The 26,243-nt window shown below is 39.2% G+C and overlaps 1 protein-coding gene across 9 annotated transcripts in view; it reads left to right on the top strand.

Annotated features, from left to right (window-relative positions):
- The window catches only part of PKHD1 (PKHD1 ciliary IPT domain containing fibrocystin/polyductin), a 490,229-nt gene that overhangs the window by 185,669 nt on the left and 278,317 nt on the right, over positions 1-26,243 (top strand). For all 9 annotated transcript variants that reach the window (XR_007152423.1, XR_007152424.1, XM_047860172.1 and 6 more), the window contains 6 exons: positions 10,689-10,899; positions 11,296-11,453; positions 13,692-13,883; positions 17,204-17,329; positions 20,010-20,066; positions 20,317-20,447. Coding sequence is in view for 7 of the 9 variants with exons in the window: in XM_047860172.1 (XP_047716128.1) it covers positions 10,689-10,899; positions 11,296-11,453; positions 13,692-13,883; positions 17,204-17,329; positions 20,010-20,066; positions 20,317-20,447 (875 nt within the window). In the remaining 2 variants the exon portion in view is untranslated. The remainder of the gene's footprint in view (positions 1-10,688; positions 10,900-11,295; positions 11,454-13,691; positions 13,884-17,203; positions 17,330-20,009; positions 20,067-20,316; positions 20,448-26,243) is intronic.

Genomic DNA, 26,243 nt, shown 5'->3' with positions numbered 1-26,243 from the left:
AGACCTGGCTGTCATTCTTGATTTCCCCTTTTCTATAATTCCCCATATTGTATCTGTCACCAACTCCTCATTTTAATTCTTAGATAAATCCTGAACCCATTTACCATTTACTTCTCCCCCGCCTCCCCTTACTATCACCTTTGTTCACGATACCACCAATTGGTGTGTGGGCTTACAGTTTAAGCTTTCTGGTTTATCTACTGGTTGCCATTTTTGGCCCTGTCTAGTTCATTCTTTACCCTGGAACCAGGGTGATGTATATTTTTTTATTTATTTATATTTGATAGAGAGAGTGCTCAGGTGCACATGTGAACAGGGAAGAGGCAGAGAGAGAGAGAGAGAGAGAGAGAGGGAAAAAGAGAATACCAAGCAGGCTCCATGCTGTCAGCAGAGAGCCCCGTGGGGCTTGATCTCACAAACTGTGAGATCATGACCTGAGCCAATACCAAGAGTTGGATGCCTAACTGACTGAGCCACACAGGCACCCCACCAAGGTGATCTTTTAAAAACACAGATCTGTTTATATCATGCTGCTGCTCAAAGCCCTCTGGTGGCTTCCCATTGTTCCTAGGATAAAGTCCATAATTTCTAACATGGTTACAGTATTCTATATGATATAGTTCCTGCCTACTCCTTCTGCCTTGTTTTCCAGCTCCCCTCCTACTCCTCTCGCCTCACTGCAGTGCTCCAGACTTGGTAACCTTCTTTTAGTTTATTAAATAGTTAATAATAGTCTTGACTTGATATGTTTTACATTTTTTACTATCAAAAGAAATTCAACATTGCTAAGTAAATGGAATGCTACGTGGGCCAGAGCTTGTGATTTTTCCTTCAAAGAGATTTCTTCCATATATATCATCAAAGCAGTACTATTAATAGTATTGCTTTCAGCCTGGTCATGGAGGAAGAGTATCGTTGAATTGGGCATTATGTTCGGTATTTGTTAAAATTGGATTTTACCTAGATCCTGGCACTTTATAATTTTCAAAACTGCTTCCTGTTCTTTCCTCTCATTCAACTCTCACAACAACTCTGTGAAGTAGCAAAGACTGGGATCATTCCTTTCATCTTACAGATAATTAAACTGGGGCCCAGAAGGGAAGGTAGCAAACATTCATTCCATCCGCTTCATACACGTAAGACACACATGGGCTCACTTCTAATTTGCATACACATACCAGGTGTTTACTAGTGGCAGAAAGATGGACAGAAGATACTCCTTTCAGGTTTCTGGAACTGTCTTCTCAATTTTAATTTTTCAGGTTGTGTTGGGATTCCAAGTGGGGACTTACCTCTTTTGGCTCCCTTTGTAGTATTCTTGATGGGGACATAAAGAACCTGTTTCTTTCCCAGTTATTTACCTTCAGTATTTTTATGATGTTTTCTGATCTGTATAGTAGCAATTCTACAATTTTTAAAAATGGTTTCTACCTTTGAGGTCACACTTAGAAAACTCTTTCCTCTATAGATGATATAAAAATTTACATATATGTTTCCTGGTGTCTGTCTGTCTGTCTGTATGTATGTATTTATCTATCCATTCACATTCGTGTCTTTAATCCAGGGTTAGCAAACTATGGCCCATGGTTCAGATCTGTTTTTGTAAACAAATTTTTATTGAAGCACAGCCATGCCCATCTGTGTGTTTAGGTATTATCTATGGCTCTGTCATGTTGCAATGGCAACAGAGACTGCCTGGTCTGTAAACCTGAAACAATTTACTATCTGGCTCTTTACAGAAAAACTTTGCTAACTCCTGCTTTAATCCATCTGGAATTTATCTTGATATAGCGTATAAGTCAGTTATCTAATTTTTTTTTCAAATGGCTAGTCAGTTTTCTCCATACTATTTATTCAAAAATTCAATTGTGGTACCTGAAAAATGGCCCCAGATATGTTCATGTCCCAATTCCTGGAACCCACGAAGATTACTTTATTTGGCAAAAGGGGCTTTTCAGATATGATTAAAGATTTTGAAATTGCGAGATTATTGTGGATTTCCTAGAGAAGCTTAATGTAAGCACACTGGTATTTATCCGAGGGACACAGGAGGAGTCAAGAGGATGGGATGGAAGGGAGCAGAGACAGTAGGGATGCTCCATGAAGACAGAAGAGTCCACAAGCCAAGGAATACTAGGTGGCCATTAGCAGCTAAAAAAAGCAGGGAAACATTTTCCTTCCTCAGAGCTTCCAGAAGGAAACAATCCTACTTACACCTTGATTTTAGCTCAGTGAAACCAGCTAAAATTGGAATTCTAACCTTCATAACTATTAGATAATACAGTTTGTTGTTTTGAGACAATAATTTGTAGTTGTGACAGCAGTAATAGGAAACTAATACAACAACATTTCCCTGTGATTGTTAATGTTAGCTTGATCATACATTCAGTTCTCATCTGATATAGATACAGATTAATGTCTTTTATAAATGACTTTTTAGAACAAGTTTAAAATCTGGCAAATAATGTGAATAGACATGTCTGCGTAATTAGTGCAAATGGCCAGTTAATATGAGTGCATGTGGAGAGGGCTCAGGTTTATCCTATGTTGACAGTAAAAGATTCTTTTTTGTTTTTTTTTTTTACGAATTTTTGTCTACCTTCTCATTAGTAATCAAAGAAATGCAAATTAAAACAAAAGTGATTTTTTTTCCCCCTGAACAATCAAATTGACCAAAAAAAAAAAAAAAAAAAAAAAAGTAGAAAGTCTGAGGAACTGGCATCCGTGTATGCCCCTACTGGATATATAAGTATGTGTGTCCTCCTGTCAGACAATTTGGTGATTATATAAAAGGCTTAAAACTAAGTGTATGCTTTGATATTGCCTTGAAATAGCAATGCCACTTTTAGGAATTTATTCTAAGGAGGTGATCATTAGCATGTATAAAAATTATGCTCAAGAATGTTCATGTCTGAACTGTTCATGAAAGCAACATATTGGGAAGAAACTGAGTATGAAGAAATAAGGGATCTGTAAACAAAATACACAACTTTTCAATGAGATGCTATGGTACCATCATGATGTTAAATTATGTACAATACAGCTGAAAGATGTTCCTACTAAGTTAAGTAAAGAGAATTTGCAAAAAAAAAAAAGGTATGTCAAGAATTATAGAACACTTTCGTAGTATGTGTTGAATTATTTACTTATATATGAAATTTTGTCAACGTGTGAACATAGGAAAGAACTATAGGAAAGAAAAGACATACATTAATCTGTTGCAGTAAGATTCTGGATGCTTTTGTGTCTTCTTTTGCTTCTCTATATTTTTATATTCAACATTATGTATCATTTGCTTTTCTAAAATGAAATTACACTATTGAAAATTAGTCATTTGTTCCTCATTGTTGCCTCCACTCCAAACCATAAACTGTAGTAGTGATTATCAAAGTTATATTGGGACGCCTGGGTGGCTTTAGTGTTTGACTCTTGATTTCAGCTCAGATCATGATCTCATGGTTTGTGAGTTTGATCCCCACGTTGGGCTCTGTGCTGGCAGCTTGGAGTCTGCTTCGCATTCTTTTTGTCTCCCTGTCTGCCCCTCCCATGCCTGCGCATGCTCTCTCTCTCAAAATAAATAAATAAACAAACATTTTTTTAAAAAAGTATCTATCTGGTCAGAAATATACCTGAAGTTTTTCGTATTTTTTGGACAATGAACAGAAGTGGGTATTAAAGACACGCTACAGAAGCCTTTTGTTCTAAGCAACTGGATTTTGCACCTCTATGTAAAGGACTGGCCAGTACAGTTCTAAGAATGCCATTTGTTTAATTGGCCTGAAATCCTCACAGGAGCTAGGAACAGCGTTACAGATGTTTTCATATATCTTACAATTCACTATTTCCTGGGTATTTTGAGGTTTATATTCTTCTTAGTCACTTATTTTTAATTATGGTAGTAAAAGTAAAAGTCAGATTGGGTAGAAACAAAGGTTAGCCTTTCCTTTATGCCTTTGGAAAAGGCTTGGCTCACTGCACCATCCAAATAACCTTGGTTAGCCTTAGTCTACACCCCTCTGCCAACAAAATGGTAGACTTCTTAGCATTGGGAACAGACTGTGCTTGAATCCCTTTCATCACAGTGTGGAAATGTTTACTGCTCAGCTGTGGATACAGCTAGCTGATCTGCACATTTAGAGGATTGCTCTGTTGAGCCTTCTCCTTCCTGCAGGCACATGTTCCCTGCTCCATTGGTACCACCCATGATTAACCAGTAATGATGCAGAAGGCTCATAGTGCACATACAGAGTTGAGCTCATGCAGGATTCCCTGTCAGGTTTTGTCTTTGACCAACAGAGATATCACAGCAAGTGGTTCTCAAGGGCAGAGGGAAATGGTACATGAAAAATACCCCATTCCATCTCTTTGGTCTGCCAGATAGTCTTATATTAATGCTAATGTCACAGTCTCCTTTTCTGAAGTATAGTAAATTGGATCATCTCCAATTCACAAATGGTTTGAGTTCAAAGTGTTCCTTTGTAAGATGGTTGTTTGGAATTTAGGATATATTTTTCTCAAGGAAATGCTGACAACCTTGTGGTTTAGGACCCAGGTGAGCCCTCAACAGTCTGTTTCCCCTAACTCTCCTCGCTGTTTAATGCTAGTGGGAGTATAGCAGCTGACCACTGAGTATAAGACTAATTGCATGGAGAGTAGGTCCATTTCTACTATGGGATACCAGGAACACCTCTCTCTCCATTTGGGCTCTACTATCATAATTCTTCTTGATTACTAGAAACAGAGGGTGCTCTCAGTCCCTCTGGCCTTAGAATGACTTCTGTGGCCCAGAGGCAGACTCGTGGCATGATGCAGTTTCTGGGAGCAGAGAGAACCGGTCGGATGCAAGGTGGAATCATAGGTAATAGTCTTTCTCCAATTTCTCTGGCTATTTATCACCTCTTCCTGTTGTTAGAGGTAGTATATGACTAGAGAATTTGGGTCAAGTGCTGCCAGGAGGAAGGGAAAAATGAGAAATGATAGAAGGGCAGGGTTTTCTCTCCAGACCTTTGCCCTCAAAGCTCAATTCCGGCTACTATGCAGAAAGGGAGATGGAATGAACAGTGGGAAATAGAACACAAACACGAAGAGATGCTAGGTGGGTGCCCAGACCTTAACAGTAATACAAGGGTAAGGAGGTGGGGAAGAATGGGTCCTTAGGCAGTTGCATGGTCGAATAAGACTTTCTTCCCACTGCATTGTCTTGTTTAATTATGGGCAAGTGTGTGTCTTCATCTTTTAGTTTTCTTCCTTCTATTGCTCCTCTTCGGTTTCTCCTCATCTACTCAATTTTAGAATGACAATGTTCCCATGGTCCTGATCTCAGGTATTTTTCATAATTATATACTTCTCCCAGGTAATCCCACTCATTTACATAGATTAACCTCTGTTTATATATTTCTCTTTATATGTAACTTCAGACATCTCTTCTGAGCTTCAGACTTTTCATTTGGATATTCTCTTTAATATCTAAAATGTAACCTGCCTAAAATGGTCATCTAAAGCTTAATATGTCTAAAAGTGAATGCCATTGGAGTATAAACTACCTGAAGGCAGGGGTTTTGACTGTTTTTCTCACTACTGTATTTCCAGTGGCTGGAAGAGCACATGGAACATAGCACATAATAGGTGTTTAATAAATGTTTATTTAATGGATTCTTTTTTCTTCTTCCCTAAATGTCCGTGTTTATCTATCTACCAACTTGGTTCTGCTCTTGGTCAGCCTGTAAGTCACCATTGACTTCTCCTTTACCTCTAGATCCAATCAGCCAGTCCTCTTGATTCTCCAAAAGATATCTCAGATTTTTATATCTGTCTCCAGATCCACTGCCGAATACTTATTAAAACTTCTTATCTGACCTAATGCACTCATCTTCTACATTTACTGCAACAGCCTGCTACATAGACTTCTAACTTTCCTTTTACCTCCCTGCAATCTTTTCTTCACTCAACAGCCAGGGTGACCTTTAAAAACATAAATTTGATCACATAACTATTTCAAGTTAGATTTAAGTCCTTTGAAACAGGCCACCAAGGTCCTGCACCAGTCACACTGTGCCATCTCATTTGCCTTCTCCAGATACCCCTCTCTCCATTTAGTTCCTGGAACACATCAAGCTCTCGCTTGCCCCCTGGCTGGCCCTTGATCATCTTAGGACTTGACTTAGGTTTTTTCTCATTCTACCCAATATGCAGTAAATATAGTTTCTCACTAAGGATTCTCTCCCCTCAGTTTGATATGTGTACTCATGGTTTTAAAATATCACTAGTCTCACAAGAGTCTGATTTCTCAGTTACCATATTAAGTATTATTTTGTTGGTTACTTTTGGGATAAACTCTTAGTTCTTTGGGAGGGCCTGAGAGTCCCTTCCTAAGTAGGTCTTGCTCACCTTCCAGATGCAGTCTTACTGACTCTCATCAGCAACCCCCATTCCCCATATGTGCATTCTGCCAATGTCACATATATAGCAGTTATTTGAATGTGTCACATTGGCCCACATCATTGTATATACCATTACCTTTGCCTGGAGTACTCTGTTTTGTCATCTGGCCCACTATGACTTATCCCTAAAGACCCAGCTCAGTTATCACCTATTTGGGAAGCATTCCCAGAAACAACCCCCCTTTTGTGTGAGTGAAGTACCCACACCTGTGCACCAGTAGACCCTGGATGTCCCTCTGTGTTAACACTTAAAATGGTACATTTGTGACTTTTGTCTGTTTCTTGTACTGGTCATGGACCCTGGAGGACAGGTCCATCTTTCTTTCGTTCTTTCTTTTTTTTTTTAACGTTGATTTATTTAATTTGAGAGGGAGAGGGAGAGATCCAGGGCTCTATCTCACATCCATGAGATCATGACTTGAGCTGAAATCAGCAGTGGGACGCTTAACCGACAGAGCCACCCAGGTGCCCTCCTTCATGTCTGTCTTTCCAGTGCATGAGAAGTGTTCATATACATAAAAGAAAAAGCAGAATTCATTGTTTTGCTACGCATAATGTGAAGCTGCAGGTGGAAATAGAGGGAAATAATTTGCATGTGTTTCGGAAAACTATTTCTAGTTCTTTCGTGAGTTCCTTTATATTTCTATTCTGACGTGAACATTATTTTAACAATATGATTCTTTCCTTCATTTCTCCCCTCCCTTCACTCTCTCTTCCTCTTCTTTTCCTTCACTACCTCCCCTCCCCCAAGTGATTTGGAAAGGTCTTGGCAGTTATTCACTTGGAATAAAGATTGAAGTCCTACAAAATAAACATAGAGCAATTAGTGATTTTAAAGTGTGTTAACCCACAAAGATTATTTTCTTTCTCTTCATGCCCATTTGGTAAGATGGTTCTCTGGGACTGTGTAATTATGGATGAATGGCACTGAAATGCTTGGACAATAATTTGTAGGAAATACAATTATGAGTAGAAGTCATTAGTGGGAGTAAATGAATAGTTTGTTGGTTAACAGGTCAATGTTGAAAGCCCAAAGTGGTTCAACATTGTATTAAATTACACATTAAGAGCATAACCCTTTTCATTTAAGCATATTTATAAGTTATTGAGCTTTTTAAACTGTATTTTTATGTTTTTTGATTTGTGGTAAAGAAAGGAAGGGAGCTGCCCAACTTGGGTTTCCTAAGAGTTCTGTGAAGTGAAATGACTCACGTTTACAATGTGGGCAATTCTTTCTTCATCTCAGAAGTCAGTGGGTTTGCTTTGTGAGGCACTTAAGTAACATTTATGAAGTAAGAAAAATAATTCTTTGAGTATCAAAGCTGATCAGGTACATTTAATTCAGTTATTTCGGGGTTCAGGAACTCTATTACGCGTCCCGTTGTTTTGGTTCTGGACTCAGATGACCCAGTTTTAGAACTCAGTGTTGACATCTCATTATGATCAAAACTTATCCTTGAAGCATTTTGGTTTTTGAGTCTGTACAATCTGTTAAAAGGAAGACAACAACAAGAAAAAAACAGTTCTTCCTTCTATTAGAACTTCTTAGCATGGGTTGGGTTTGTTTCAAGTTCTAAATAAATGTTTGTGTTGTTTTTTCTGCTTTTAGCATATTGGCCATTATATACTCATTTAGGTGTCTATCCGATGGGGGTTTGTAAGTGAATGTCCAGAAGGCAATATTCAAAATAGTTAACTCAAATCCTTATGAATTGAGCTGAGTTGAGGGCCCGTATCTGAGAGACCCCATGCAGTCTCTGTCATCCTCTTTTTTCCCATCTGCTCCTTTGTGTAAGTTTCTCCTCCCATGCAAAACAACTCAAACAAATGGCCCACAAACTAGCCACAAACCCAGGCATACCTAAATCCCAGATGTAAACATATCTTTTGCTCAAGTAAGAACTCCACATCTCTATAGTGTCAATAGGAGGAGGTGGACATAAGGATGGGCTGAAGTGTTCCATGAAATTCAGTGGAAGAAGTGGGTCTTGAGCTGCATTTTGGAAGACTAGATCAGAGAAGGAAGGCCAGGCACACAGGTGGAAGGGGAAGAATGGGTAAAGGGATACAGGTAGGCATGATCCTGTTAAGTGAGAAGAGGCAAAGAGACTGGGTTTCCTGGAATAGAGTTTATTACAGACTCAAAGGCCGTAAAGTAGAGTCAGATTATGGAGAGTTTTAAAAATCAGAAAGGGAATTTTGGCTTTATTACTGAGTACTGTAAGCAGATACTGCAGGTTATAAATAAGGAAGGGATAAAACTAAAAAAAATTAGCAAGGTTTAAATAAAGAACAATGCAGAATGGTCAGAAGAAGAAAAGGTGTTTGCAGAGGGTTTAGGTCAGGTGATTATTATAATTATTTTGACATTTGTGAGTTTCAGATGACAGTAGCTGTCCAAATGTCAATATCCACTATGTTGCTGGACAGATGAGGCTGGCACTGATGAAACAACCAAGACTGATGCTTTGGTCATACACATAAATATGTTATTTTGCTATGAGAGTGAATAAGTTATGAGATAATTCTACTTTCCAAAAGTGCTATCAACATTTCAAAGGACGTATGCGTATGTTAATAGTTAAAAACACACTTCAAATATTCTCTGTGATTTTTTTCATTCATTCTGACTTAAGTATAATTATAAGAATGATTAGTTAAGAAATACCTTTGTTGTTCCTATTCTTGATTCTGCCACCTGGAGCTTGCATGTAGGTGCATAGTAGATGTTTTTTGCATATTGATTTAGTACTGTGCACAATTGATCACAGAGTTTAAGAGCATTTTGTCTTTGATAAACATTTTCTGTGCTTGGTAGAAAATTTTCCATGCAGCCATTCAAGAATGGATTATAGAAATTCATATATATATATATATATATATATATATATATATACACATATACATACACATACATATAAATAGACTTTATTTTATTTTATTGTTACCAAAGGTTAAAAGATACAAACAAGAAATAAAATTAAAATTATTTTCTTTTGGGATGATTTATGTCTTAATTCCCACCTGCCCTATAATTAGAAATTTTGAACTCTGTAAATAATTTCAAGATAAAATTATTGCCCAAGTAAACCTCAGAAATTACATCATTAACCTAAGGACCTTTCCAAGCCTAGACATGTGCCTGGGCACACACAGACACAAATAAAGAGGGAAGTTTAAAATAATTTGAAAATGATTTATTTTCGGCTACCTCTGTAGTTGGAGATTCAAGCATTATTATTTTACTTTAGTGCAACAAGGGAGGACAGTAAGTTGCTATGGGCTAAAGGTAAATTATGATCTATTGCAAAGGAGGAAGGAAATGTACTGAGGAAAGGAGGAGGAGTTGGGAGTAAGCCACGTGTTTTCTGAAGTGTTGCTTCAGGTAATGGCTTGAAAAAAGTCTTTGCTTTGACCCTTGTTGGAAAAGGTCAGAGTAAAATATGAGACAGACTACCTTCTTGAGTCTTTGATCATTAAGGAGGAGCGTACTGGCATGGGGAAGGTCGGATGGATGCCCTGGAGCCTCATACAAACCAAGAAATCTAGAGTCTCAAGTTCCCCCATATTCCACTTTGCTTTGCAAATCCATCTTGGATATACCCAGTTCAGAATTTGAAGGGATCATTTAAATCATCAAGGCTTAGGACAACCAATCCAAGGTAATCGTGAATCAGTGCAAACTAACCCTATTTGTAAGTTGCACTGAAGTCTTCAGATTAGAGACTTGTTATGAACTTTTATATTCAGAGTCTAATACCCATTTGTAATAAGAAAGAGGTGGTTAAATTTCATTTTCAAAACAGCATGATGCAGGGAATGAAAAGACTAAAGTATGTTTTAGATCTCTTATTTGAAGATCCAAGCTAGATGTTTCATAGTTATCTCATTTAGTTCTCCTAACACCTTATGTGGAAAGATCTTGCTACTTCTGCTTTGCAGCTGAGGAAACTGGGGCCCATCCTTGAGTATATTACCCTTGGTTAGAACATGGCAAAACTATGATTCAATTGTAAGTTTAGGCTGACTCCAATTCCTCTGTTTTTCACCCCATGTCATGTTCAATCCTGCGTGATTTTTATTACAACATGTGACAGAAGAGAAACCTAATATCCAAAAGCATCAGTGCTCATCAAGCCTGACGTTTGCCTTCCTGGACTCTTGTTTTATAGAATTCTTGGGCTGAATACTAGCAAATTCCTATTAACTATCAAAATGTCTAGATAAGTTTTCCTTGTTTGACTTTAGGTTCACTACCAGAAGTAACTGTCACCCATCTTCGAGCAGCTGCCTATGCCAGTGACAAAGTGTTGGCTCTGGAAGATGCTGTGGACTGGCACTCTGGGGATGAAGTTGTTATCATCAGTGGAATAGGTGTCAAAGGTGCAAAACCCATTGAAGAGATGGTCATTGTGGACACTGTGCACACTACAGACCTCTATCTGAGATCACCGTTGAGGTACTGAATATCAGCTCGGCTCTGTTTAGATATAAGAAGATGAAGTCTTAACTGTGTTGGTGTCTGGACACTTATTTGTCTTTCAGTGATGTATTTTTTATATTAAATAATGCTAGATGTTGTGATAAGAAAATTATAAAGTGTGAAATGTTTGAAAGATTTATATTTCTTAAATACGTTTCTCTTGGAAGACTCTAGAGCTTTTGCGTTATGGTGCAATCATCTGCAGAATTCCTAATTTTCACATACTTGTGCCCATAGTTCACTCTTCTGTATCTGCGCTTCTAAGGAAATAGACTCCCAAACAGAGATGCTAATCTAGGGGCTTACAATTCCTAATAAAATTTGGAGTAGTATCTTCAGATGTGTCTTTTTCTTCCCCCCCCCCCCCTTCAGATATTCTCACAACTTCACAGAGAGTTGGGTGGCTGGAGGACGCCATATTTTAAAGGTCACAGTGGCGCTGCTCAGCAGGAGTGTTACCATACGAGGAAATCTCACTACTGAGAGGATGAAGCACCTTGCTTCATGCCAGGAGGCCAGTGGTTCAGAAGGTAGAGAATTATTTTGTTGAAAAGTCAATGAGTGAGAAAGAATGTTCTTACTGTCAAATGATATGTAGTATTGTTGACTTCTTTCAAAATGGAATAAACCCTTAGTCTTTGCATATTCATAATATTCTTTAATTCAGAATGGTCTTGATAAATTGTCATTTCTTCTCCTGCCTTCCACAACCTAGTGAAAGAGGTAGAGAATAGTTTCCACTTGTGAAATTATTTCTCTGGGGCAAAAATGTTCTGGAAAAAAAACCAAACATTTTTGCCAGAAATCTTAACTCTGATTCCAGACCCCTTCTGAAATTCTCAGGAAATCAGTTTAATGCCAGAGTCACAGACACAGGCAGCACATTGTTACTGATTAGACTAATAGGGCTCTTTTGTTTCCCCTCACCCCCACTTCTGGAGTTTGTTTTTTGAGTGAACTACCACATACTTTAAGTAAGTGGTTGAAAAGTCAATTTATCTTCTAGAAGAATAACAGGCACTGAATCACACTGATGTGCCTATTAAACATCTATTTCAGGGATGGTTAGTTTAGTAGGTTATGTTTTGGTTTCCCAGGCTGTAGATTATGAGGCTTTCACATGTTGTGAAGATCTCATTTGTCAACTTTGGTTTAGGATGGTGTGGGTGTCAAGGATGACTCCCAGGCATGAGCTCTGGATGGATGATGAGGCTATTTAGTGAGATGGGAACAGGAACAGGTTTTGGAGTGGAAGGCTGCAGATCATGACTTTAATTTTGTACATGTCAAGACAGATGCCAGGCCAGGATCTGAGTAGAGGTGCCCTGGTAGTGTCTGGAGCCTGAAAGAAGTGTCATGGCTGGAATTAAGATTTGTGTCATGTCTACATATAGATGCATGTGGGTATAATATTGAAATGTGGTTGGGTGAGAGGGACCTTGAGTCCACCCTTCACCACCCCAGTCACCTAGCTCTCAAACATGTCATTCTGAAAAAGGTTTGGATACAGTGGATTAGAATCCAGTGACTGCCAGCTTTAACAAGTCTTCTGAAATGGAATCTGCATTCTGTTAAAACCATTTTGGTAGTTCTCATACAGGTATTCTCAGACCATATTGTCCAAAACATTACCTTTGATTATGCTGCTAGAGAGATGATACTTTTAGGTTTGGGCCATTTTAGGTCTGTTGGCTCCTAATGGAAAAATCCCCAATTTCACAACTCTTAAATGTTATTACAAAATTCTTAAAATAAAACAAATTCATAAACATTCATTAAAAAAAGTAACATATCACTCGACTTTCTTTGTGTGGGGCTTAGGTGAGGAAACAAGGTAGCCAAATAAATAATATGAGACCTAGTCACTCAAAAAATTATGCATCACTGGCATAATAATCAAAATTGTGGTAAAGCGTACAAATATGAAACCTCTTCACTTACCTCTTATATGTTTATTCCTGGGTGTTAGCAAATTATTCACTGTGGAATGGTACATCATTTTTTATTTGTAGCATTTTGGTTTATTAATATGAATAATGAAGAAATATTTCAGAAGTTGATTTTGTACCCGTTCTGAGGTTAGTTCATGCCACCAAATGCCACGTGTCAACAGAAGGTATCCTGGATCCTGAGGCCACAATACCCTGTTGCAGTGGTACCCTGAGTGCATTATGGTGTTGCAATTTGTTATCCTCACTAGGGAAGGGGCTGGGAAGGAGGTATTGAGGGTGCAGGTGGGGAGGATGTCACTCAGTTACTTCTCTGGAGACCTGTGCCATTTCTGCAGTGGTATTATTGCTAAGTCCCCAAACTGCAAAGCAACAAAATAAAGGGAAAACCCCATTGGACAGCATAAGACTAAAAAGAGCTGTGATTACATTCAGCGCTCACATTTCTTCCCTACAATTATCAACCACGAGAAGGTCATTTTATTGCATGCTCCCTCCAGGGGATCTTTTGGATTGAAATAAGCATCTATTTAGGTTGGGTTTGTGGGTTATAGTCAACCTCTTTGTGACAGTAATTAAGGTGATTGATTTGGGGGCTTCTGGAAATAATAGAGTGAAGGCAACATCATGTCCTAGTTATTGGATGTTTTAATTAATAATCCAAAGAGGAAAATCAAAGTAAAAGGGAAATAAGATTATTAAATGAAACAAACAATAATCGTTTGTCCTTTGCACCAAGGGTACCTTTCCTACTGGATGATTTGTCTGGAAGCATGTTGCACATGCTTCAGGTCCCCCTGACTTCATTCTATGTTTCAGGTAATTTACAAGACTGTTTATATTCCAAGAGTGAGAAGATGCTGGGATCCAGGGATCTGGGGGCCAGAGTCATTGTTCAGTCTTTCCCAGAGGAGCCCAGTCGGGTCCAGTTGAAGGGAGTGCAGTTCCGGGATTTGGGGCAAGCCTTCCAACGGCAACTGAGCTCACTGACTCTGGTGGGAGCTCTGAGAGGTAAGCGGGTCCAGGTCTATGACTTCTTCTTCTTCTTTTTTTTTTTTTCCTCTCTTCTTCCGTGTTCAAGGCTCTACATTCAGGGTACATGGGAGGTTCAAAGATGGATAATTATACTCTAGACCTGTGGTTCTCTAATTTTAGTATGCTTAACAAAAATTATTTTGGGAGTTTACTAAAATTTAGAGTTAGAGACTCTGTCCTGAAAAATTCTGGTGTAAGCTAGGCCTAGCAATCTGAATTTTTAACAAGCAAACCTTGTGATTCTAGAAAAAGTAGTCTGTGGAGTACACTTTGAGAAACATCACTATAGGTACAATAGACAAGGAGCTAACCACATCTTGAATCCTACCTCTGTCATTTACTAGCTTTGTGATTGCAGGCAAACTGATATTAAATAGTACACATAATCACTTTTATGACAGCCCAGGCGCAGCAGAAAGCATTTCCATGTGAAATGGTCCTAACTCAGAGGAATCTTCTGCTTAGAAAAGTGGGAGTGAATGGGCTGAGGACCAGGTAGTTTCCCTGGGCCCATTGAGCAGGCAGATGGGTGCAGATCTTGGCCAGATCTAAAGACATAAGAAGGGAACAGGAAGCATCAAATGCAGATAAGAACAACTAGGTAAAAAACAGAATCAGAATCAGAAAGGAAGAATATGACCAGATGTAGATAAAGGTACTGAAACCAAAGTTGGAGAGACATAGGAATATTCAAGGCAATATCAGAAGCTAATATGCAGAGATCCAGAGATGCTAAGTATTCAAGATAGCAGCTCTCATTCTGAGTTACCCTCCCCAGCACCTCTAACACTGACACATTCAAGCTTTGCTTTTCGTGAAAAGGGATGGTGTTCTGAGGGTAATGTCTGACAAAGATTATCAGGGTGGTTCATGTGGGCCTTGAGAGATGCTAAGATTTCAACAGGCAATGACAAAGTAATCATTGAGCTCAAGTAAGCATTGAGGGCAGAATCCTGACACCTGCAGCATTTTTTTTCTTTATTCACCTGAAATCATATGCAAACCAAGGACCTCTATTTATCCTAATTTGCCAAATCTTTTCTATATTATTTATTTTTGATATTTAGGGAGATGGTTTCTAACATGGCTCCTTCCCTACCGCCCTGGGATGATCAGTATCTTTGTGCACTACTCTCTGGTTCTTTGATCTCCTGGTGCTTATAATGCTTCAGAAAGTTTGATGGGGCACCAGCTCCAGTATAAGTCAGGGTTGCAGTCACATATGAAGTATCAATTGAACATAATCAAAAGCTTCCTTGCTCAAAAATCAATCTGCCTCCTCCAACCTACTTCAGAATAGCTACACTTTTATCTATTTGAAAAAAATTTAATGTTTATTTATTTTTGAGGCAGAGAGAGACAGCATGAGTGCAGAGGGGAGGTGCAGAGAGATAGAGACACAGAATCTGAAGCTGAGCTGTTAGCACAGAGCCTGACATGGGGCTTGAACTCAGGAGCCATGAGATCATAACCTGAGCTGAAGTTGGATGCTTAACCAACTGAGTCACCCAGGGGCCCCTTAAATTTGGTTTTATTTGAAAAGTGTTCAGTGCCTTAAAAGTTTGAAAGTCATTGAATTAATACATTATCCCCTATGGGTCTCTGTTGAAGTGCAGTTGACTTTCCTGGGAGGGGTTATCATATTATCCCAGAGGTTAGAAACTTCCGGCATGCTTGCCAAAGAATCTTTTATTGTTTCATGCCCTGAAGGCCCTTGTACCCTGTGTGGCCAGTTGTTCCCAGCCACTAGAGTTAGAGGGTGTTGGAATCCTTGCTACTTTTACAGGCTTACCAGTCCCTAAATTCCACGTATATTAGCTCTAAAAACACATTAGTACTTACTGGTTGTTCAGATTGGCTGGCCTATATTGAATGAATGGTACAATAGCGATCCAGACTCAGGAAAAGTCTGCAGCAGGCAGTTGCCTACAGAGGTGGGTGGGTTAACTTATTGGTGAGTGATGTGAGCGTACCTGACACGAGCGAGAGGAGCCAAGATGGAGGGGAATGTGAAAGCTCAGTGTCTATGGTGACATAGTTGAGAATTTTCTGGATAGCTCCAATTTATTTATTTTTATTTACTCCTTTAAATGTTTATTTACTTTTGAGAGAGAGAGTGAGATCGCGTGCATGCACAAGCAGGGGGCTGGGGCAGAGAAAGAGGGAGACATAGAATCCAAAGCAAGCTCCAGGCTCTGGGATATCAGCATATAGCCCTACTTAGGGCTCAAGCTCATGAACCTTGAGATCATGACCTGAGCTGAGTCAGATGCTTAACTGACTGAGCCACCCAGGCGCCCCTGGAGAGCTCCAATTTAAAAGTCAAATTATCTTGTAAACCAAAGTAATTTTTTCAGTACTTCAAACATTTGATATTTGTACAGTATCTCCCACTACATGGAAATAATACAAAACTCCTTTATCAGGGTTTATCTTTTAATTAGCCATTATTGTTTTAATGTAAGTTTTCTATACTGGAAAGAAGTTACACAAATACAGAATTAGTTTCATTCATCTGTATGTCTTCAGCACAAGGCCCAATTCCTGAAATGTGTTGATAGTCATTAACTGTTCATTGACTGATTCAGTTGACATAACTTGATTGAGCCAGGGGGGTACATGAAATATACCCATGGAGCTGATGTAATGATTTTAATAAATGTCTATTTGTTTTAGCATAGTAGAGGTATTTCCCTTTTGCTTTCATAAAGCTACCACATTCCAATGTGAGAATCATGATCCTCAGGTTAACCTCTGACTTTGCTTCCATTTTGGAATAAGAATCTCTGCCTGTCTTGGGCCAAGGATATTATTGCCTGGCAAGGTAAAAAAATTATGTCACAGCTTGAAGAAATAATGAGTGTATCTCTTCAGGGAAGATGTGATTTTCAAAGATCAGGTTTGGTCCTTTAGGAATATTGTTCACATTGTCCTTGGCTTCTCTCTAGTCACTGTCTGCCTTATTGTGATGAGGATTGATACCAACGATGGTGGCCAATTGGAAATCTTGACAGCTATGTGTTCTTTGGTAGTTTGGCCATACTGTATCTTTCTCAGATGGTTTTCTCTCTAACATCTGACTCTTGGATTCCACCTTCCTTATCTCTGCTATCTTTGAGGCTCATTGGCCTGTTTACTTGATTTGGTTTCTCCTTCCAACTCCTCATTTCCTGAGTTTCATTATTGTGTGGCAAAATGTTCTTAGTTATATAATAGTTTGATTTGAAAATGATCTTCAGAATCTGAGGAGCCATCAGGATTTATTTCAAATGTTTGTCTTACTCTTTCTTGTTCAGATTCCTATATCCAGGGCTGCACAGTGTGGAGCTCTTTCAGTAGAGGCCTCAGCATGTCAAGGACCTTGGGCCTGAAGGTGGACAGTAATACATTCTACAATATTTTAGGCCATGCCCTGCTTGTGGGTAAGTAATGAGCTTGTTTAATTTTGGCATTCCTGAGTAGGATAAATTCTTTTTCAAAAGGAGTTTTCCCCAAATTTGAATTCCTAATCTATAAAATAGCCTCTGATCAGTAAAAATAGGCCATAGTTTAAAATTCTGAATTTCAGGGGAGCCTGGGTGGCTCTGTAGGCTTAGTGTCTGACTTTGACTTAGGTCATGGTCTTGCCATTCCCGAGTTTAAGCCTTGCATTGGGCTCTGGGCTGACAACTCAGATTGTGCTCACAAGCAGAGTCTGGGATTCAGATTCTGTGTCTCCCTGTCTCTGTGTCCCTCCCTCCTACTTGCACTCTCTCTGTCTGAAATAATAAAAAAATTAAATTTAAAATTCTGAATTTCAATTTACCCATCTGTAATTAGCTTCCTAAACTTTACCAATAAGAAACTGATCTTTTAAAGGTGACCTTTCGATTCAAGTTTAATAAATATGAAATGAGAGGTTTTCAAATTTACTGTCTGCAATTTCCACAATAATTCAAAGTCATGTAAATAAATCTCTGTAGTCTCATGGTATGTTAAACCTTGATGTTGGACATGGAGTTAAAAATCCTGAATTCTGTTCTCAGCTGCTCCTTAGGCTTGCTAAAGAAGCTCATATTTCAGAAAGCTCTGCTTCATCACTTGTATCCATTTTTTCTCCTAAAGTTTATTCCCCTTGCAGAACCCAGAAGTATTCTTAGAAAACTCAAATTGCATCATATCACTCATCCTTAAAAATCTTTAAGAATTTCTTATTGCTCTTAGATTACAGTCCTAAATCCTTAACCTGGCGTAGAAGATTCCCTCTGTGGAGTGCCTGGGTAGCTTAGTTGGTTAAGTGTTGCACTTTGGCTCTGGTCATGATCTCGCTGCTCATAAGTCTGAGCCCTGTGTTGGGCTCTGTGCTGACAGCTCAGAGCCTGGAGCCTGCTTCAGATTCTGTGTCTCCCTCTCTCTCTGCTCCTCCCCTGTTCATGTTCTGTCTCTGCCTCTCTCTCAAAAATGAGTGAACATTAAAAAAAATTAAAAAAGAAGACCCCCTCCATGATTTCACCTATATTAATATTTGTAAACTTGTCCTGCTCTTTTTCTATTCCTTTGTATTCTAGCTACCCTATTTTACTTTAATTCTTTCAAAAGACCACTTTTTTTTTTTTTTGTCTCAGGGCTTTTACACAAGATTTTCCCTCTGCTCATACTGCTCATTGTCCTCCTATAAAGTTTTCTCTCCCACACTCCTAAGTCAAGTCCCTCTATTTAAGCTCTTTTAGTCCCAATCATTATTTATTGATTTAAAATTATTATCTACCATGTTTCTAATCATATGATTAATGTCTATTTGTATCACCAGCTTTCATGTGAACATTGTTTCCTTAGCATTTAGCTCATTAACTAGTGCATTGTAGGTCTATTTGTTGAAAGAAATGAATTAATTAATAAACAAAGGGTCTTTGAATATATTGGAATACAAAAGCAAATCAGAGGTTTCAATGAAAGTGAGCCTCTAACTGGATTTGTTAAATAGTATTTTATATTTAAATTAATTCTGTGATACCATCAGTGGGGACATGTATGTGTTTCATTTAAGAATGATCTGTCGAGAAAAAAGCTATAATGTCCTAATCCTGAGAGGGAAACTGTTGAGTGAGAAAATATGGATCATATAAATTTGCTTTAAAACAAACTCCAGCTCTAAAAGACAAAGAGCTAAGGATAATAGTGGCAATCACGTGAAGGAAAATCTTTTGATTGGGAAAGGACAGCTACAGGGCAGTTAAAATAACGGGTGTAGGATTGACTTTGTCTATTCTTACTTTTGTCTGTATGAGGGGAAAAGTTTGCTGAAACCTGGAGCAGAAGTGCAGGAAGGTACCCTAACGATATTAATTTAGCAGAAAACAGTTACGTGGAATAGACATTAACTAGGCAAGAAGAAAACCTGCAGGAGGAATTTAATTTAGCCCTTAATGTTTATTGTGAATTAGAGGCTCTGGACATCTATTATACTGCAGGTGATGAAATTAGAATGTTTGTTTATTAGTGTATTATAAAGTACTCGATTTCATGCAAAATGAATTTGTAAACTCAGATTCATGAAAACGGGGAGCCAAATACCTAAATACTTAGTGAGGAGAAGGGTCTGTGGGGCTGCTCTTTACTGATGTTGCATACATGGCTAATTGTTCTCTATAGCATGGCCCATGCTCTTTCATTCTCTTCTATTCCAAACTTCATTGGTTTAGGCATGAGGGTCCCAGGTACTGTCCAGCCTGTTGTTCCAGAACATTCCACATCTTCCAGGGGAAGAGTGTAGCCTGCAGAATAGTTGGTAGCCAATTTGAACAGCTAGGGGAGGGGCTGGACCTGACACATGGCCATGTGGCATTTGATCATGGAGACACTCAAACTCTTCCTAAGAGGTGAAACATTACATCTATTTCTTTGTTCTGTATTTTTTTTTAGATGAACTTCTGATTCACTACAATACTCTAGAACTGAAAATCCTGTATAATCTGTTTCTCTTTGTATGGTTCATAGATTAAAAACATATAAACAAATTTAAAATAAGGCACACCCGGAATAAGAACTAGCGTTGCCATATCCCTCGGTTTTCTGGGGGGCATGAAATGTGCTGAATGAAGCAACATGACCTTTTGTTCTCAGGTACAGACATGGACAGAAGATATACCTCTTGGGAGGCTACTTCTGAAAGAAAAATTGGTAAATATGTAAAGTGCTTTTAAATCCATTACATCATACTTAAGTTGTCATGTATTTGATAGACGGGCCTGATAGCAAAATGTTAGGTACCTTAATTTGTGAAACATACTTAATATTTTATATATATATATGCATATGTATGCATTATGTAAACCATAACATGCATTAGTAGAAGCAAGACCATTGAGTTATGTAAATTTTAATTATGTTTGTGACTCCCCTGGGTTTGATTTGTCTTTTCTTAAATTAGCCTGGCCAGTACAGGGAAATATAATAAGAAACAATGTGATCATCAGTGTTTCTGGCACCGAAGGACTCTCCAGTCCTGAAATGTTGACGCCATCTGGTATCTATATTCGCAATCCCACCAACGTTGTCGAGGTAAGATCTGTAGTTCTCCCAGGAAGCTCAGAGCTGAGAGGCCATAAAATTAACTCCGAAAGTTATTTGGAGTGGTGGCAGTGGTAGAATAGTAGAAAGTGTTTACTTGTTGCACACTAGTATCAAGAAACAACTTAAGGATTTTTATGGTAAACAAGTGCTTTAGAATAAACGTAATCATTTCTCTCAGAATTCCTGTGAACACTCTTTGAAGCAATATCTATAGGTAGCAAAACAAAGTAGATATTGGTTACTTTCTGGTCCTTTCGATTAACGCAAACTACAATATCTTCCTGAGTTGTCTGCTGTGGTTGCTGATTTTTGTCTCAATTCCAATAATAATTACTCATTAAATCTTCATTATCTTCCTGTATTAATGTGTTCATATTGTTGCTCTTTTGGAATGTTTATTTGTTTTGAGAAAGAGAGTGAGGGAGGGAGCATGAGCAGGGGAGGGGCAGAGAGAATCCAAAGCAGGCTACACGCTGTCAGCACAGAGCCCGATGTGGGGCTCAATCCCATGAACAGTGAGATTATGACCTGAGCCAAAATCAAAAGTCAGATGCTTAACTGACTGAGCCACCCAGGTGCCCCATATATTGTTACCCTTTAAGAATATTCAGAACTGAGGGTCAGCAAAGTCATGAGGTATATGAGATCACATCAGATTCCAAGACAAATAAAGCACACTCTGATGACCTTTTTTATCCTATTATTTAGTACAGCTTAATGTTACTTTTTCTGGGCAAATTTCTCCCTAAACTCTGAGAAATTAATTTTTTAGAGTACAGTTTAACCATAGATCCATGAATGAAGAATTACATCAGAGTAGGAGGGAAGGCCATTTAGTTTTGCCTTTATTAATTTTTTTTAAAGTTTATTTATTTATTTATTTTTTATTTTGAGGGAGTGAGCAGGGGAGAGGCAGAGAGACAGAGGGAGACAGAGGATCCCAAGCAGGCTTCTTGCTGCCAGTGCAGAGCCAGGTACAGGGCTTGAACTCACAAACTGAGAGATCATGACCAAGCCAAATCGAGAGTTGGCTGTTTAACCTACTGAGCTACCAGGCGCCCCTCATTTCCCCCTTTAATGACTCTATCCTGTGGATCATGTCCCGAAGGGTTAAGGGCCTCTCAGTCTTCTAGGACACTCATCTGAGCATCTATTGAGTCATGACAATTGTGCCAGATTTCTGAGGAACCCAGAGAATGCACTTCTGTCTCTGTCTCTCTGATCATCTGTTCTTAATTACTTTTAGCTGAATACCCCCTAATAAAAGTCATGGTTATCTCCTCAACCTTCTTCCAGACTCTTAATTACATTTATTCCAAGCACAGCACTTACACACCACTTTAGGTGCCTAATAGGGACAGCTAATATGCCAGTAAGGAAAGGAGGCAGAACTGCTTTTATTGAAGGAAACCAAACTTTAGACCCAGAACAACAAGAGCAGCATTTAACTTGTTGGCGATCATGGGGCTTGTTGTGCAGTTACGCTCGCAGCTTAGGGGCCCAAAGAGCTGTGTTTTTGTACACTTCTCAGACTGCATAACTTGACTGCATTGAAATACCCAGAGGAAAGTTGTCCCATTCATCTTGCTGCATGAGGCTGGAGCGTATCTATGTCCTGCATCGAATGCCAGGGGTGCTGTCCATCTGCCTTTGCTCCACTGAGTGGCACAGTGTACCACGGGCAAGTGTCCTGGCCACTTGTCTGCTTGAATAATTGTGTTGGTTCTGTGTGCAGAGGACCAGAGGGCCATCTAAAAAGCTGATATGTCACCTGAGCTTTTTCATTGCTGTGAACGGTACCAAGTCAGCAATGAAAAAATGGAGTCCAAAGCAAGCTGTTTGTTTCCCATTGCATGCTATTTCTGTTCATTTACTTACCTCCTTTTATATCTACTGTACAAAAGTGAAAACGAATGCAACGTATATGTTTGGAGGATGAGGTTTTAGTTTAAGCTGGTAGCACAGGCTCATTAAACTATTCCTTAGTGTATTCCTGACATTTCCATCTTTGATGACCTTAAAAGTCTGTAGTTCTCTTTTCATTAGCTTATCAGCTTTTAGACCCTAGCACAGTGTCTGAAATATACTAGTTGTTCAGTAAAAATTAATTGTATATGATGAATGAATGTAAGTGTAACTCCATACTTAAAGCATGGAGGGAGGAAAGAGAAAAGTATAGATTCCAAGATACCACAATCATTTTGATGACTGAAAAATAGCATGTTTAATCTGGGGCAGCATTTAAATACTGTGGGATTTAACTCTCAGTGTTAAATCTCGCACAGTACCCTGCAGTTTTTTTAGCCGTGTGCTGTCTCTTTTGTATTCTGTTGTCTAGAATATATCAGCTCTAAAGACCTAGGTGATAACTGGGTGCATGTGGCAAAACCTAAAAATTATGAACTCCTCTTGACCCTTTGGGCCAATGAAAGCTATTTCACTCACTGAGCAAGCTGTTTTTTTTTTTTAATTTTTTTTAAATGTTTATTTATTTTTGAGACAGAGAGAGACAGAGCACGAATGGGGGAGGGGCAGAGAGAGAGGGAGACACAGAATTGGAAGCAGGCCCCAGGCTCCGAGCCATCAGCCCAGAGCCCGACGCGGGGCTCGAACTCACAGACTGCGAGATCGTGACCTGGCTGAAGTCAGACGCTCAACCGACTGAGCCACCCAGGCGCCCCTCACTGAGCAAGCTTTAAGTTCATGTTTATTAAGTGTATCCTATATGAATGGTGCACAGACAATTTTGAAAATATTTTAGAAGCAGACCTTAATTCCAAAGGGATGGTAAGGAAGCTACAATAATGATGTGTGTGTGTGTGTGTGTGTGTGTGTGTGTGTGTTTGTGTGTGTGTGTGTGTGTAAGTGTGTAATACGTGGAATAGGTAGAGATGTTGTAGATTAACCTGCTGCCTTGTAGTGTTGTTCTGGTATTCAGGACAGAGACATTCCTGTACTCTGAGGAACTGTTACATAGGTGGTGGCTTCTGTGTCTTATATGTGAGTAGTTTAGAGCCAGACTACCCCTAAAGGGAGCATAGTCAAGTTTTGTGTGTGCTTAGTTTTTGTTTCCTTTTCTCCTGCTTTGTTTTTAAGTGTTCTTGTGGTTTGGCAAAAATATACATTTTTTAAACATTTATTTATTTATTTTGGGAGAGAGAGAAAGAGAGAAAGAGAGCATGCATGTGCAAGTGGGGGAGGGGCAGAGAGAGGAGAGAGAGAATCCCAAGCAGGCTCTGCACTGACAGCCTAATGCAGGGTCCGAGCTCATGAGGAGTGAGGTCATGACCTGAGCCAAAATCAAAAGTCAGATGCTTAACCCGCTGAGTTACCCAGGTGCCCCTGGTAAAATACTTTTTTAAAAGTCATTGTATTTGTGTGATTTATTTGGATTTTTCATTTTTGTTTCCTTAAGCTTTTAATTCTGAAATAGTTTTAGACTTAGAAGAAGTTGCAAAAACATAACCAAGAGTTTCTCTGGACCCTTCCCCAGCTTTCCCCAGTGATACCATAACCATAACTATTGCCATATCCCTCAGTATGGTATCCCTCAGATACCATACCATAACTGTCACGATATCAACCATCAACATAGCAATATCAAAACCAGGAAGTTGACATTGGGGCAAACTATTAACTGTATTGAAGCCCTTATTTGTACTTGAAGAAAGTGACTTAATCCTAGTGGCTGGACAACCAATGGTGATAGCCTAAACCCTTCCTCTCATATATAGGAGACTAACCTCAAAGTCTCTGGCCTGGTGGGCAGGCAGGGAAGAAACAGTTGGTTCTTAAATGTCTGCAGTGATTTATGGTTACACATGATTCCAGTTTCCCCTGACCCAGAACCTAGGACCAAATGCTCTGCCATAGTGCACAGAATTCACCTTGGCTTCCAGTCAGCCAACCCAACAGCTCACTTGTCTTCAACCCTGCATAGGACGAGGGGATTTCAAGTGTGATATTTCTTTTTAGCTTTAATACCAACAAGTGGCCTGCCTGCCTCCCTGCCCAGGCTACAGCTGAGCCAAGCCCGGGACAGTTTCTCTGTGAAGCAAAACCTGAGCTTTGTGTCTTCTTGCTAGTGATAGGATATTCAAGCATGCTATTCCTGTTTGAGTATCTGAGGCACTTGTGGTATGTATTCCTCTGAATACTCCTTATGTAGGTCTTTGCCATGCTTTTCAAAACAGATTGGTGGTGGTTCTTCCATGCTTCACCTGTGGCATTTAGAGCATTCCATTTTCAGGATATCTTCCCTTGACCGTCTAGCATCTGAGGCTGTGACTTCATTTATGGGGATTTCATTATCTGTCCAGAGGCTCCATCACTCTATCTTTTCAGTAGACATAACCTATGTCAACCTCAGGCTGAAAGTCTTTGCTCTCAAATATCCAGGGACTGTTCACCTTCAGAGTGCTAGAGTATCCCATGTTTATGTAGGCACTGGAAATTTCCCATGACCAGACTCCTGTTTAGGATAGTCCGTGGAAAAACCCTGGAGACAAGCCCTTTGGAAACATCCATTTAATTTGAGGGGAATTTGTTCTGGTTTGTGAATCAATTTTGTAAGGAATTCTGTGTTTAAAGGCCAATTTCAGTTCTCTAGCTCTCCCCACTCAATAGCTAATGTATATTTAAGAGCTGCCTGAAGGGTTAACTCACTTTTTTTTCCTAGTGATTATAGATGCACACCTCAAGGAGCTGGCTTACTTGGGCAGTTAATTTCTCTCTGGAATTTCTCTTGCTTGAATGTCCATAATACATTGACTTCCGCAAAGAATTGATTTCCACACAAAATTCCCTGCTTGCCTTAAACCCTTCCCCACAAGCTGCCGGCTGCCTGCATAAATATGTGGTTTTTCCTCATGAATCATTTGTAGCATACCCAATTGGAATGGAGAGTAAAAAGGGCTGGGAAGTAATGTGATCTGACTGTTCAAGTGCTTCTTTTATGAGAAAAGTGAGCCTTACCAGCTAACAGAAGACCAAAGTTACAATATTCTGCCCAACTAAAAATGCACTTGGAAAGCATTTATATTTATGGATGTGTTCACCCAGATGTTCCATAGATGCTAATGACAGTAGGGCAGGTGATTCTACAAATCTATTCATTCGCTCAAAATACGTACTCTCTGAGCACCTGTCTGGCAAAGGTGATGAATATGGATGTAATTCTTGGAAAATATTTGAAATATTTGAATATTTTCCCTCCTGGGAGAGTCTTGGTAATGAATGAGCATTTCATTGGTAATGATATAGAGGTGTACGTCCAAGTGAGATGTACCTTTCTCATTGTTTATATACTTGCAGAAAAAGTGGGGGTTTAAGAAGCTCCCATTCTCTAATTCTTAGTGCTTATATACTCATGGGCTTTCCCATGGCTCGTACGTGTGCTAGAGACATAGCCCGCAATGCGGGCTGTGTGGAAGGTGGAACTTCACATGTACTTCCCTGAGGAAGGTTCTGTTCATGTAATTGTAACAGTCAGTAACCATGTTACTTCCTTGTGTTTCTGTGAGGGCTGAAGAGATATATTGGGTGCTTGTATTTGCCAACCCAGCCACAGTTGTTCTTTCTGAAGTTGAGAATCATGAGCACTTATCCTGTTTGCTAGCAAGAGGAAAGAATTGAGATAGCTGGATTTGATGCTAGTAAGTGTTCTTTTTGGAAATGCCTAATGCCAGATTTGCATGTTTAAAAAGATATAAATGTTGGTCTTTCCACCAAAATTTGGAGATGTGCTACTGGAGAGTGGGTTATTTCAACAACACCTAGTGCTAG

Source organism: Prionailurus viverrinus, chromosome B2, assembly GCF_022837055.1.
Source record: "Prionailurus viverrinus isolate Anna chromosome B2, UM_Priviv_1.0, whole genome shotgun sequence".
Classification (NCBI taxonomy): Eukaryota; Metazoa; Chordata; class Mammalia; order Carnivora; family Felidae; genus Prionailurus; species Prionailurus viverrinus.
Note: the sequence above shows the minus strand (reverse complement) of the source record. Positions and strands in the feature narration are given on the sequence as shown.